Source organism: Plectropomus leopardus, chromosome 4 (genome assembly GCF_008729295.1).
Source record: "Plectropomus leopardus isolate mb chromosome 4, YSFRI_Pleo_2.0, whole genome shotgun sequence".
In the NCBI taxonomy this organism is placed as follows: domain Eukaryota; kingdom Metazoa; phylum Chordata; class Actinopteri; order Perciformes; family Serranidae; genus Plectropomus; species Plectropomus leopardus.
In genome coordinates this window covers 13,527,957-13,542,344 of record NC_056466.1, presented here as the reverse complement: position 1 = coordinate 13,542,344, position 14,388 = coordinate 13,527,957, and the positions used below count along the sequence as shown (strand labels likewise).

General features: G+C 42.2%; 1 protein-coding gene across 3 annotated transcripts in view; it reads left to right on the top strand.

Moving 5' to 3' along the window:
• lef1 (lymphoid enhancer-binding factor 1) overlaps nt 1–14,388 on the top strand; it is a 51,053-nt gene that overhangs the window by 14,704 nt on the left and 21,961 nt on the right. For all 3 annotated transcript variants that reach the window (XM_042485657.1, XM_042485656.1, XM_042485655.1), the window contains exon 4: nt 13,367–13,499. In XM_042485657.1, the coding sequence (XP_042341591.1) occupies nt 13,367–13,499 (133 nt within the window). The remainder of the gene's footprint in view (nt 1–13,366; nt 13,500–14,388) is intronic.

Sequence of the window (14,388 nt, the reverse complement as noted above, 5' to 3'; positions counted from 1 at the left end):
CGCCCAATTTACTATGGCTGGAGAAAAACTCAGTGGCCCCAAGTCACAGAGGAAAACAGCAGAGCTGAATGCTGCTCTTTCCCTGCTGCTGCAGTTCGTCTGATCTGTGCAACTGTTTCAGTGTCTTAACACGCAGCAGTGTAACAGTTTACACCCTTCTGCTTTTTTATGTGGCTTACTGAGGAGATTTATCCCAATTATGTTTGCTCCTAGTTTAGGCAAATCTAGAACATGGTAGGAGTTTGATGCTCATGACTAATACCACCTAGCGTACGTTATGCGATTATTTATTTGTATGACTTTTTAAGCTTCTGATATTTTCATTTGGAGGTTTTAGAGACAATTAATTGGAGGTTGGGTAGGGGGCAGAGGAGAAATTGACATTATTGGTGTTTAATTGGAAATATATGATTGCCTTGGCTTTGAATCTTCCCCTGCGCCCTGTAAGGGCTGATGTCACAGGGATGAGAACAAGGCTTTGTTTTTTTCGTCAGCAGTCACTTGATGCAGGATGATGAAACCCACAAAGATATCTAGCAAGAATGTGTTTGTTCATCTGATGAGCTCGCCTTGTGCTCCATGTTTCTTTTGATCATTGAACTGCTCGCTTGGTGATTGAAGGCACTTATTTTCCTCGCGGGATGTACACAATGAATAAATTAGATATACCGTCCTGTTATAATAGAACATAGTTGATCAGGACCTTGATGTCTGCGATAGTTTTAACAAGGCAAGCTGACAGGGAAGTGGAGCTGACTCTAAAAATATAAAGGTCACGCTGAATGGATTATGTGGCATCAATGGAGCCACCGTCCAGCTCAGCAGGAGCCCTTAAATCCACTAGCAGCCATAACCCCTCAGCTCAGGGGCCAGGTGACGCTTTTCATGTCCTCCAATGGAGAGACATCACAGAGGCATCCTCCACTTTGAGCTGCCCGTCATCAAACAATGCATCAAAACATCAAATCAATTCACCCCCACTGTATCTATCTTTTGAGATGAAAGATGGGGAAATGGAAGTGCCCACTGCGCCCCCGCACAAATCTGCATTTACATTTCTCACACTGCTAACACCCACACTCACTCTATACTGAAGCAGTGATATGGTAGAAAGGTTGTGCTCAACTTTTATTTGAAAAGTTCAACCGTAGAGACCTGGCCCTTTAAGTGGGTTCACCTTATGAAAGGTCAAAAACCAACAGCAAACCTATGGGCTGAAAAATTAAGTCAAAGCAGAAATGCAGAAAAAACTGCAGTTCCTTGAATGGCCACTTGAGGCTAGCTCTCAAAGCAAATCAGTCACCATAGACCCCCATGATAAAATGCCCAACTTAACAGCAGAAATAAACACGTTCACAGCTTGGTACAAAAATCAGTTTGGTTTCAATAGCTATTTTCGCTCTTCATGAGAACTTTACGGGCACTGAGTTTTTATATCACTCACCAGTTTATACTTTATTAGGGCATTAAGATACGCATATTTAAGGGCAGGTTTGCTTTTAATAACAAGCTGTCTGCATGCGTCACCACTGTCTGAGTCAGATCCAACTCTTGCTTCTCCACAGCTCCATGTCCTTGTGCATATAGCCTACCCTTACTGTGGTGGATATTTGTACCTCAAACTGTTCTTTATAAATCCTACTTCCCATGATCGCAAAAATGTGGGAGCATGATACACAGCTTGACATACACAACTTTTACATAGGGCTGGATATGGGGAAAATCAAATATGTCATTATTTATGACCAGGTTTTACTATTCAGTAATGTGGATATAATGACTAAGTGAATAAAGGCACATGATAGAAAAGCTAAAACAGTCCGAGTTCAGAAAATTGCATCAATTACTGTTATGCATCCTTCAAAACCAGGAAAACACAACACTTGCAATGTTACTATCCAAAATTTAAGACAGTATCTCATATCACGATATCGATATAACAATAATTTAATTGAATTTTACAAAGGCTTGATTTGGTTCGTTAAGATTTCAAGTTACCGGTAATGACATTAGAGTAATACATTTATTGTAGCCACAAATTGTGGCATTTCGTTTTTGTATGCTCTAATACATGTTGCTCCTTGGATTAGATTTGGGGACAGGTGTTATTTTGACAGTAGCTGGAATTGACTGTTAAAATATTAAACATGACATATTTGCATTGCTTGTTTTATCCAACCAAAAAAGACAAACAAAATTAAGTTTTTGATCACATATAAAGAAGAAAGACATTCTATTCTCACATTTGAATACATTTGCTCAAAAAATGACTGAATCAATTATTCAAGTAGTTGCAAATTAATTTTCAGTTGATCAACTCATTGTTTCAATTCTACAAAATGACACCTACACATAAAACTTTGCTCAGAGAATTAAAAAATGTCACAACACAGACATGTAACAGCTCATTCAATCTGATATTGCTTTCTTGGTAGAAGAATGAGATTATGTTAAAACACATGAGCAGTTCACTATGAATAAATCAATCTGAATTACAACCACGGAGTGTTCATTGTATACCTTGTCATTCAGATTTGTGGCATCAGGTGCACGAGTGTGCCCTGTAATGTTGCTGTAACCATATGCCCTGAGCCTACGGAGCCCCTTTTGTGCTCCAGAAATTCACTATTACCATTTCTTTAGAGGTATCAAGGGATAAGCAGACGTTGTCCGTTGCCATGTTGTACATGGTCATTGTTTTGTTTGTATTAAAGCCCACAAAAACCCTGCCACAGAGCTAATTGATGGGGCGGGGTTTTCGTGTGACCGTTCAGATCCTTGGAGAGGTTCTTGAAGTGTTCCCTGCTTCTGTGGGGATGGAGAAAAGCCATTTGTTCGTAGGGGATCAGATTTGAATAGCTTTGTGCTTCTCATTCAGATCTTTACAGGGGCGTGTGCGCCTGGCTGGAAAGAAACCCTAAAATGTGTGGTTTGATTAATGACTAATTCCAGGCTGAAAGGCAGTTGTTGGTAGTCTTTACCAGTTAATCCCTTAAAACGTGGAATCACACCCAAACAGTGGGCTGCTGGTATTGTTGTACGGTCTATAATGTGAATGAACCGAAAGGTTTGCAATGTGATCCACAACCGTGAAGGCGTCTTAGCACTGTGGCGTGAACCTTGCCTCATTATAACCAGGACCAGAACAGTCATAGAATTAGGGTTGGTTACTGAAACTTATACAACCAAGACAACTAGTACTTGTGTTAAGTTAGCAAGCAGGGTAAGCCACCCTTAAGTTGGACTGTTATGGTGAACCAGTTATTCCCATTGCAGTGAAAATCTCCTAAATAGATAATAGAGAAATGAGAGAGCATTCCCTGACTTAGAACCATTTTAAAAAATAAATATAATAATTATAAAAATAATTACATTATTATACAATAATACAAACAAATAGAAAAACAGATTTACAGAGAGGGGAGGCATTAACTGCAGAGCAGGTTTAGCTGCACAATGACATTTTTACTGTTATTTTTTGGGGCATGTTCCCTTAAGTGATAGACAGGAAAGGTAGGAGAGAGAAAGGAGAATGACACACAGCAAAGGACTCGGGAAGCCTCAGCCATATTGGGCACACAGAGGTTGCCCCAACAATGACCTTTTGAATGAAATGTCATTATAATACAGTCTAAACCCATTCTGCTTGTTTAAACCCCCAGATATAATGTAACTTGAGTCCACCTTTGTGTAAAAGTGTCCATTTTCAGTGGCAGGTTTACCGTCATTCGTTTCATTGAGTAAACCCTTTTGAGTCTCTGCATCCACTGGATTATAGTTGGTGGTTTTGCATCTTTCCATACTGGTTACGTTTTGTTTTTCCCTCGATACCAGTGTTAAAACAACAAATACCAAACCCTACATATAATATCTAACTCAAAGAATAACACAGCTTTTTCTGTGTGTTTGTCTAAATATGTAAAAATCATTTTGGAAGTAAAAAGATGCAGAAGGTGTATAGCTTAGAGCACTGCGGCTCAGTGAGGTGAAAAGAGCACTGATCATGTGACTTCAGGGTCAAAAGTTCAGATCAAGGCCAGGACACAGGTGTCATGACACCTGAGGCAGTGGGGTTTCTAGTGACCTGCAGTTTTTATAGCATTACATAACCTGCATCCTAAACCCTATCAAGAGAATTTCTTCCTAATTACTAAATTCAAGCATTTTTCTGTGGATGTTGGTTTTTGCTCCATTAAGTCGTCAACGGCACAGGCTCACTAACCCATCAATATTTTTATTCCTTCTATTCTTACACATTGTGTCTGTGGGTGTGCGTCTGTCTGAGTGAAATACAGAAGGAAAACTAGGTCAATACTCTCTACAGCTCAGGCAGAAGCCGCTCTCATTCAAATCACCTCCCCATCCACATTTTCCTAGTGTGTGCCACTGAAAATCTTCCCCGCAAAAATACGCCAGCGCCTGTGCAGCCTGCCGCCGTCTGCCTTCGTCCACCTCTCCCTGGTTAGCTTGCAATGCTAATATTTACCCCTTCCTTCTCGTGGATGTAATGTGCAATGTTGCATAGGAGCTAGCTGGGGCTTAGCAAGGAGAGTACTGTCTCTAGCTTTCGTCTCCACAGGTAGAGACACACAAAGACCCCCACCAGACTCTATTTTCCCCCTCAACGCTGAGCTCCCAAATCCAAACTGACAGCCATTCATGCCCAGAATACCTGGGCGAAAGCTGAGGGGGGGAAACACTATCTAGGTGTAGCAGGCAAATCCGCTCTTGTTCGACGGATCTATGAAGCTCCTGCATAAGGCAACTCATCAGCACTTTTCCCCATTCTGCACTGCATTTTCTCTCTCCGTCGCTGGTATTGTGCGCAGGCTAAGGTTTTAGCGTGCTTGCCACACAAAGTTAGCTTGTGCTGCGATTTTATTTGTGTACATCTCTCAGGGCCTCCCGAGTGTTGTTGTTGAATGTGGATGTTGGCACCACCGTGCTTGCCTGGCATGAATGTAGCTACTCAGCAGACCAGAGCTGGCTTCTAATGATAAATCATGCAGTGTGTTAATGCAGCAGCAGGGCTGCTATAAATAGTTGCTGGAGAGCGATGACGATTGATTCAGGAAGAAAAATAAAGCGTGCTCCAAACATTTTCTGCTTGTGGTCAGTTTTAACGGCTGAGTTCAAACACAGGGCCTCAAGGTTAAGATTGGTTTGAAGCACACAGCTGATCAGGTGTATGACGCAGCTTCACGACTCCGATTTTCATACAGTTTGACACATTGGCAGTGTCCAGATATACCAGATAATTGTTTAGTCTCGTTTGTTCTTCAGGTGCTGTGAAATGACACAATTGTACTTAAGTGTTGTTGGGATTTTCATTTAGCATGTCTCGATAGATCCAAGGAAAGTAATGGAGCTGCAGAGAGCAGCCATGTTCTTTGTGGGGGTGATGCCTAGTGGGTGTTAGAGTGTGTGTGCGGTCTGCCTTTTGTGTATGTGTTTGCGTGTGCGCTTGCAGGCCTGCTGACAGTGGCACTTCAGCAGAATGTTTGCCCTTTCCTCGGTCCTTTGATGTGACCAGGTCCTGCGGTGATAATGAGCCCTGTGCCCCGCCGCAAGGTGAACATCCTGCAGTTCGCCCAGGGCTCTGCCAGAGCTGCAGCCCAACCCCCAACACTCCTCCACTACACACACACACACACACACACACACACACACACACAAACTGCAAATACAACAGTGGAGGAGCCAACCACCACTCAGAGCCGATCAACTTCCACACGGTGAGAGGATAGTGTGAAAACGACGACAATCATTCATGTGGCACAAGCCTGACATTGTATGCACAGAACATACTACATTAAAGTGTGTTGGTATGGTGGATAATGGGATCAATATCTCAGTTCTTCCAAAATGTAGATATTTAGCAATTAGAAACATGTATGCAAAATTACAAATACAAGTAATCTAATTTTTAAAATGCGTCAAGGATGATGATAATATTTTTTTCTCTGGTAAAACAAATTCAACGTAAAATCCAAATCAGCAATGAATGAATCCTACCAACAAATATTTTTGTTCAGCTAAAGCCTGACTTGCTTCTTACTTCTGTGTTTCAGACTGATTTTAAAAAATCAATTAAAAACACATCATTGGGCCAAACCAGAAGCAACCAAAGTGTTGCACCGAGTGACATCATTACAGTGAACGTAGTCGCTGCAGTTTGTTTTGAATAAGTACAACATACACCATCCTGCTGCCGTGAATGCCTTTGTATTAATTTGCTACAGAAAATAGTCCGTAGCAAATTCACGGTTTACTTTTGTTAGTCATATTTTCCAAAAAACTGCAATTAGCCTTTTTAAAAAGTGAAATAGAGATGCAGTGGTATACCGTGAAATCATATATAATGTGGTATGAAAACTGATGATTATCATACCTCGTACACTTGATTCTCTACTGTATTGAAAAAAAAAAAGTAGCTGTATAGCATAACTCTGCTCCTCCTTGACTGCCTCTCAGGCATTTGGTTTCAATTTTGAATCATAGTAGAGCATTTGTTTGATTCATTCATGTCATCTGATAATTATTCTAATAATTATGTAATGTAGCGTACCCTGATCAGGTGAAACTTTGAGACAGTTATCGTACCGTATCATAACTGCAGGTGCCAGATTATTATTTTGATTATTATTATTCACTCTATGTCGTCACATTAGGTGATTGGGTCACGTGGTGCTGGAACACAGATGTCACTGCTGTCAGTTTTTTTTGAATGAATGGAGGAGAAGGGGTGACGGGGGAAGCCCTCATTTTTTTGCAGACCGCATTTCGCTTGATATATTTTGTAACCATTTTGATCGCTGTTTGCTACGTTGTTGGACACCTTAGTAAAAAACCTTATACAGTTCTTTTAATAACAATTTGCAGAAAAACAGGAACACTATATCTGCAACAACATACAACATTGCTGAACTCTTGCCCAGCCGTGTACTGCAGCTTCTAATTCAGACCTCCGTGACCTCTTGCATGACCTTTTTAAAGTCTGAACTCTTCAAAAACGGACTGGTTGTTATCACAGTACTTCTGTGTCTCTTCTTAACTCACTGTGGCTTAACAGGAAGGAGAAAAATAGAAACTGTATCATTTCTAATGTTCTGTTACTCTTCCCTCAGTTTTTTTATAGCTCCGCGACATATAGAAATTAAGAGTTGAACACTTTAAAAAGCGGATAAAGTCTTTTCATCTGGGGCAGGCATATTTCACACAAATTATCTCCTTTACACGTTCAGAATGTCAGCACGAGAACTAGCGTGATTGGTTTGCTTGGAGCACACGCTCTTCATGCCAACTGAAGGATGATGGGTAATCCACCTCGTCCTATTCACTTGTGCTCGGTGGCAGTGTGGAAGAACACAGTCAGCTGTTAATAGCTCCTTTGTGTTCTTATGTAGCATGTATGTGTTAAATTCATTAAACACGTGTATCTGATCCATCACCATGTAGCATGACTGTATTTCACTGCGTGTCTATGTGTCTTTCCGTGTCCCGTGTTAATACAGTAGCATGTGTCGGTCATGTGTGGTTAATATGTGTTTGACGTGTGGCTTGTGTGGGCGTAACGGTGGTATTTAGAGGACAGCGTGACGTTTCCTTGCACGATGAATTTGTGCTGTGACTTAGCTACTAAGAGCATAACATTGCATATGTGGTACATGCCGATATCTGTTATCTAAGTAACGCACCAAGCATCATTCTGCTACAAGTTTGTGATATCCTTTCATACTTTAATGTTTTTCCCATTTTACGGCCCTCCGCCTTCAGTGTCACCGCTTCTGTTCAACTTTTGGACTCTAAAAAGCACGCAGGATTTATGATTGAAATGAAAGGAAGGGGGAGAAGGAAAGATTGGGAGGGGGCTTCACAAATGTAAATGTCTCTCCAGGGTAGGCTTTTCCTGTTATTTGTAGCCTCCTCCACTCCTGTCCCTGTGGTTGGCTTCGCTTGTTCGTCTCATTACCCCGGGCGCGTGGCGCTCCTTCGCTCGCTGGCGGCCCGGCTTTCTTCTCCATTAATTGGGTTTCGTTACATTAAGCCCCCTGGCCGAGGGGCCATCCTGCCAATAAAACATTCCATTTTTAGCACTCCACTTGAAGCTGGTGGGGTTCAACCCGCTCTGCGAATGGTAATTGGTTATTTATTTAAGCTTCCTCAGGTTGGTCTCCACTGGTTTTGGTAAAAAGGGAGGGGAGGAGGGAGGTGCAGTCCCTTTTCTTTTCTGCGCTGTAAAGCTATGACAGGAGATTGTTTGCTCACTTTTGTTGGGAAAAGGTCGGACGACTTGTGCACAAACACATCTGAGAGTGAACACCTGGTCTGAGGGTGAGACTCTGTACTGGGCACACCCATTTAAAAAAAAATTATTTCGTTTTTATTTCTGATTCAACAAATCATATGATCCTATTGACAATCTTGTCCACAGTTTTGTCCTTTTTTTTTTTTTTAATTAAATTTTTTCTTTGCTCCGTCCTGTCAGACCATACTTCATTTCACAATAATGGTATAACATGTAGGTAATAATAAATTATTAAATAAAAAAGCAATGAGAAGAAAAAAACCCACTTAAACTTAAAGAACAGAGGTGTGAATCAGTAGAACAACGAAAAAAGAGGAAAAAAGATAAATAAGAAAGGTGGATGGGGTAAGGGGGGTCAGGGAGGGGAGTTGTGTTTGAATGTGTGCAGTGATGTAAGAGTATGTGTGATGAGACAGGAGGAATCTATTCAGACTGTGTTTGACACTTTACTGTATTGACTAGCTATGGCAGGATCCCACCTCTTAATGTGTGTCTCTTTGGAGTCTCAAGGAGTACGTAATTACAACATAATTACAACATAATTCGCTCCATCTGGTAGTTCTCTCATACCCTCCCAGTCTATATGTTATACACTGGGGGGTCAGGTTTTAACCACTTAATTGTAATTTATGTAACTCCTGCTGTTAAAAATATTTGAAAAAGATAGCACATTGTTGTTTTGTACCTCCACTTCCGTTTACAGAGGCTTTCCATTCAAGATCTTGTCTTCTTTATGATCACATTGTCAGTGGAAACTCCAGCCAGAGATGTTACTTAAGGTCGTGCGTGCTCTCTGCCAGTGATTCTCTCAGGTGACGGCAATCAATATCATATAGAAAATTTACAGCAAACCCTTGATGGCAGTGGTTGCAATCACACTACAATTTCTTGCCTCATCTTTTTCTCCTGTTAATGTCCTGGGCCTTATTATTTTCATGTGCATCCTTTTCCTCTAGTCTGCAGAAAATCCCGTGAGTAGGTGAGGTTGGGTTTTTGGGGTGAGAAGGGGATCTGAGTGAAAAGATTTAGCAGCATGGGAATCCATAGCCACCACTTGAGTTGCCATCTCCCCAGCTGTTTGTGAAACACCTCACATGGTTTCTACACACTTGATTGTAGCTGCAGGCGCGAAGAGTCCTCATTGCATATAAATTACAGAAGTGGGAAGTGATTATTATAAAATTCCCGCTTTCCCTTTTTTCCACTCCACTCTGCAGAAGTGGTATAATTGAGTGGAGTACAAAAGCCGTGCTGTGAGGGGAGAGAGTGAGAGAGATGCTAAAAAGGCAATATTGCAGGGATAGTTATTACATACGCCACATAGACACATGCACAAACACACACTCTTGCTCAGAAAACCATGGCAGGATGCTGGTGGAACCTGACAGAATACAAGCTCACAGACGCCGGCGTGCCGTCAGAAAAATCCTCCCTCAGAAAAAAAAAAAAAAAAGAAACAAAAACGAAACGTCCCATTTCCCTTCCCCACCCCCAATTTCAGACAGCACGCCAAGTCACTGGCTCCCTGTGCTGAAACACACTGGAGTGTCTCCTCCATGGAGGGCTTCCTGCCAGCTCCAGTTCCGCACAATGAATTTCTCTTAAAACCACATCTGAGGGGTTCTTTAGAAGGGCCGGCCAAGCCTGGATATGAAATTCCAAATGGAACGTTTTCTTTTCAATCCTCGCCGCCTCTCCTCTTTCGCTCTCCCTGAAAAATATGAATAGAAAGATCCTAAGCCTATTATTTCTCCTATACAATAAAAGGGACCTCCAATATGGCCGCCCTCCATCACAACACCGCTGCTGCTGCTGCTGCTGCTGCTGCTGCTGCGAAGGGCGTTTAGAAACAGGATGCGAGATGAGAGGGGGTCAGATTGCAGCGATACGCCATGACCCTCATGGTTGTGGTGACTTGAGTGTTTCAGTCTTCATCCTTGAGAAAATCAGTAAAAGGGTGTCATGCTTTTTGTGTGTAAACTTGCAAAGAGCTGCAAAGTGGGTGCAGCAAGCCAACAAGTCTTCACCTGGAGGAATTAAAATGGAGCCTCCATGACGGCTGTTAGCACGTAAAAACTGCAACTTAACAGTTAAAACGTGAGGATTTTACTCAACCCTGATACAATTTTCTTCATTATAGCAAGATGTGTAGATGTAAGAAGCCTCTGCCTTTCTTCATAGAGTAAACCATGCAAAGTTATGGCATGCAGTTTATGTAAATGTGAACCCAAACAGCCATAAATTGTGTATTGGTCACAGAGGCCTGCACGTTTTTCTCTGGTGGATTTTTGCCACAATGGAGGCACTTTATTAAGAAGTTGAGAAAAATGGGATTTGACAGCTGTAACTGGGAAAAGCACAAAAGAGGGCTTCTCCTCTCTGGCGGAAGCCTTTAGCTCTCCTGGATGCTTGGGAGTCAATCACCTTTTTATTATTCATTTATTTATTTATTTTACGGTATGGTAGTTTATGTGTGTGTATGAGGGCCTAACTTTTGTTTCGCTCGCTTTTTCTTTCTCCTTTCTCTGCGACAAGTTGGAGAGGACCTCCAGCTAAAATGATAATCCCTCAGGTTCTTATCTCATTCCAACAGGATAACAAATGGGAGTGGAGAGGCGTAAAATAATATGGGCGAGAATGCTATCATTTAGCCTCTGGTGTAGGCATGTCCCAGCCACCCTGGTCCTGGTTAGCCCTCCTTTAGGGTTAGCAGCCCTCACTAATCAGCCCTCTCCTCTGTAGGATCAGGTCTGACACTCCCACACTTGCAGATTATCCCGTCACCTTTGACTCTTGTTGACCAGGGTCAAAGAACCGCACTCACCTGGGCTAACATGAAAAGCCTTTGTATCAATGCTGAATTAGTATCCAGACAGGATTTTTCTTGTTTGTGAACAGTGTGTTGCTACCTGAAATGCTACAGTATCCCTTTTCGCACAGCAATTGTGCCATAGGACTGCTACAAAGTCCCTTCTTTGTGCTGTTTTTGCATTTTAACACAAGGCCAAACAAATGCAGCATCATGATGCTCCAATGGGTGATTTTTAGACAGCATGCGGGCATTGCAGAATCTGATGTGTGACGAGCATGATGTTTGATACAACAGCTTCAGTCTCTAATGTGACATAACATACATGTCAGCAGCCCTTTGTAAACAATAACAATGGCATAATATGGCAACAACATTTATTTACGCTCTCTCTTATATGGCGACCCATCTTGTCCTCTGCTTGGATGCTAAAGAGCTCTTGAATCATTGTTTTCCCAAGTTGTGGACATCTTTTGCTTCTGTTCGTCTTGTTTGAGTTACCTGCCAGCTGCTCCTAGCTGCTTTTAAACGTCACACCCATGATCTTGTCCTACGGGTTGTCCCTTTTACATAGACCTTGATTTGACGTTGTTGCCACCTCTGTTGCTGACTCAAATGCGAGAACTCTTTCTCCCCATACCACTATTATACCTTTCATGCAGAACGGTGAGGCCGAATAACGATATTAATAGCGCAATATTCCCGCCTTGAGGAGGCACTGTTAAAGGGGCTAATGTGGCAGATGATAGATGGCATACGAGGTGCACATCAAGAGAGGAACTGGGAACGAAACGGGCCCTGGGAGATGAGATTTCCCATCCTGATAAGGAATCTATTGGAGATGATGCGTCATTTGGTAGAGGAGATTTTTTTGACACCCACACACACATACACACACACACAAACACACATACAGCACACATACTGCCCTTTGTGTAACCGGTTAGGAGGTTCCCAGAAGGAGGGGAGGGGGAGAGAGGGGTCTTAAGTTGAGACCGGTGCCAGTCTGCGAGAGGTTCGGGGAAAACGCAGACATTCCAGCCTTCCTTGTGTCCAAGGAGTTTTGTGTGCGTGTGTGTGGGTGTGTATGTGCACCAATCACCAGTTAGCACTGCAGGAATGTCACCTTGGCAGACACCTCACTAGGACAACAACGTGAGAGCTAATAAAGAGCGGTCCCCTGATTATATTGTCTCTTCTCAAAATTATGCTCATACTAAATTTAGATGAGTATCTCCAACAATATTATTAATCAGGTGACTGCTCCTGTGAGAGCATCTGATTACAATTTCATGAAACTCTTTGATTCAAAGCTTGTGGGAGCCATTTGGTGTAAGACGTGTCTCACCCAACAGTGAACTGACGTCTCTCCGATTAGCCATATATCCTGTGGAGGTGATATTTTGACTCCAACTCTGCTCTGGGCTCAGATTTGGAATAGTAGATTTAGCATGGCTAAGCATTGCCATGTGTTCGTTGCTGCTGAAGCATGTAAGCGCTATTGGCTGGGGGTTGGGGCCGGGGATTTTTGGGCCTGGCTCGGTCTATTTTAGTTGTCAGGAGGCAGGTCTCTGTGAGTCAGCCGGGGATGGGGGGCCTGTGGTCAGGCCACTGTTGACGTGATTACCCCTGCATTAAGTACCGCTGTAGACATCTGTCTCACTAGCGCTCTCTCTCTATAGCCAACCCCCTTCTCCTCCTCCTCCATCCCTCATCTCTCCTTCCCCCGGCTCTTGCTCTGTAATGAACTCCCCTTATTCACCAGCTAATGACTGCCTTTGATCTCCCGCCTAAGACCTCTGCTCTAACTCTACCCTGCGAATCTCTCTTTTCTCTCCCCTCTCTTTGCTCTATCGCTCGCTTGCTCCTATTCGCTCCAGCTCTGTTTCTCTCTTCTGCTGTCTCAAACATGCACCTCTTTGACTTGTTTTTCCTCGTTCCTTCAGGGGATAGGGTTTTCGGTCCTGCTGACCTAGGCTAAACAAAGTTTTGAGGTGCTGCGCTCAGGCTACTAAAAGAGAAGGAATTGGAATAAATGTTCTTTAGTTACTTTTTTCATGACCATACTATTAAGCTTCACCCACATCTACAAGGAGGCAGACCACCTGCACTACATGTGCCATACCAGTCCCCAGATCATGTGGCAGGGAGCAGGGCCATATTGTGCATGGAATAATGAAATTGAAGTTCATGTATAATGTCATCCCTCTTTCATATTGTTTTTAAATCTTCTTTTTTTTTCTCCACAGTCCAACAAAGTCCCTGTGGTGCAGCCGTCCCATGCAGTCCACCCACTCACCCCACTGATCACGTACAGTGATGAGCACTTCGCCCCAGGATCCCATTCTGGTCTTCACCCCCAGGAGGTGAACAACAAACAAGGTAGAGATCGAGCAAACAGATCTGAACATGACACACTCAAAGCCTCAACAACAACTGTGTGGGCTGCAGGGTTGCTGAAATAGAACTTTGTGAATGATCCATGTCTCCAATTACTCTGGATTTTCTCATCTCCTTTTGCTTTGCAAATTAAAAGAAGGCAGTATTTTCAAAATGGACAAAACTCATTTTTTTCCATTTCTCATTTGAACTACTTTAAAAAGAAAAAGTGAATAGATCTTATTTTTGTCTCTCCAGAGACAGAGTATATGCCAACACTTCTTAAAAAATGCCTAGTATTTAAGTATTGTATAAGTGTTGATTCTGACTATTGGAAACAGTTTCTCATTTCCCGTAGTATCGATACTTCGGTACCAGCTGCACTTTTTCGCTGTCTCTTAGTGTTCATGTTTACCACAATTATTGTGCTTCACCTCAACTAATAACCTAGGAGAGAAGACATTATCATGTAGAAGCGTAGATGTTGTTATCATGTCATAGCCTTTTTACATTTATCTTTTACTAATTCTTTTTACATCGTATACCCTCAATGTGAAGTTTTCTCTGTTGTATTGAAAATGGTATCGAATATCTATGTTTTTCAAGGTATGGTAACTATGTTAGAAATTCCAGTATTTTGATATCATGATACTAATCAGATGCCAGTGCTGTATTTTTCCAAATTTAAAATCTGTTGAACTCATTGGGATAATTTTTCTCCATGTTAACATGATTGCTGTGGGATTAAAAACCTACTTATACTCCATCAGTCATGCCATTCTGCCAACTAACAGTGAAAACACTGAAATTTCTGATACCATTGAAGAAGAATTTGTATATGACGAAATAGGTCAATAATGGCTGATACCTGTTCACCATAATAAGATCAGTA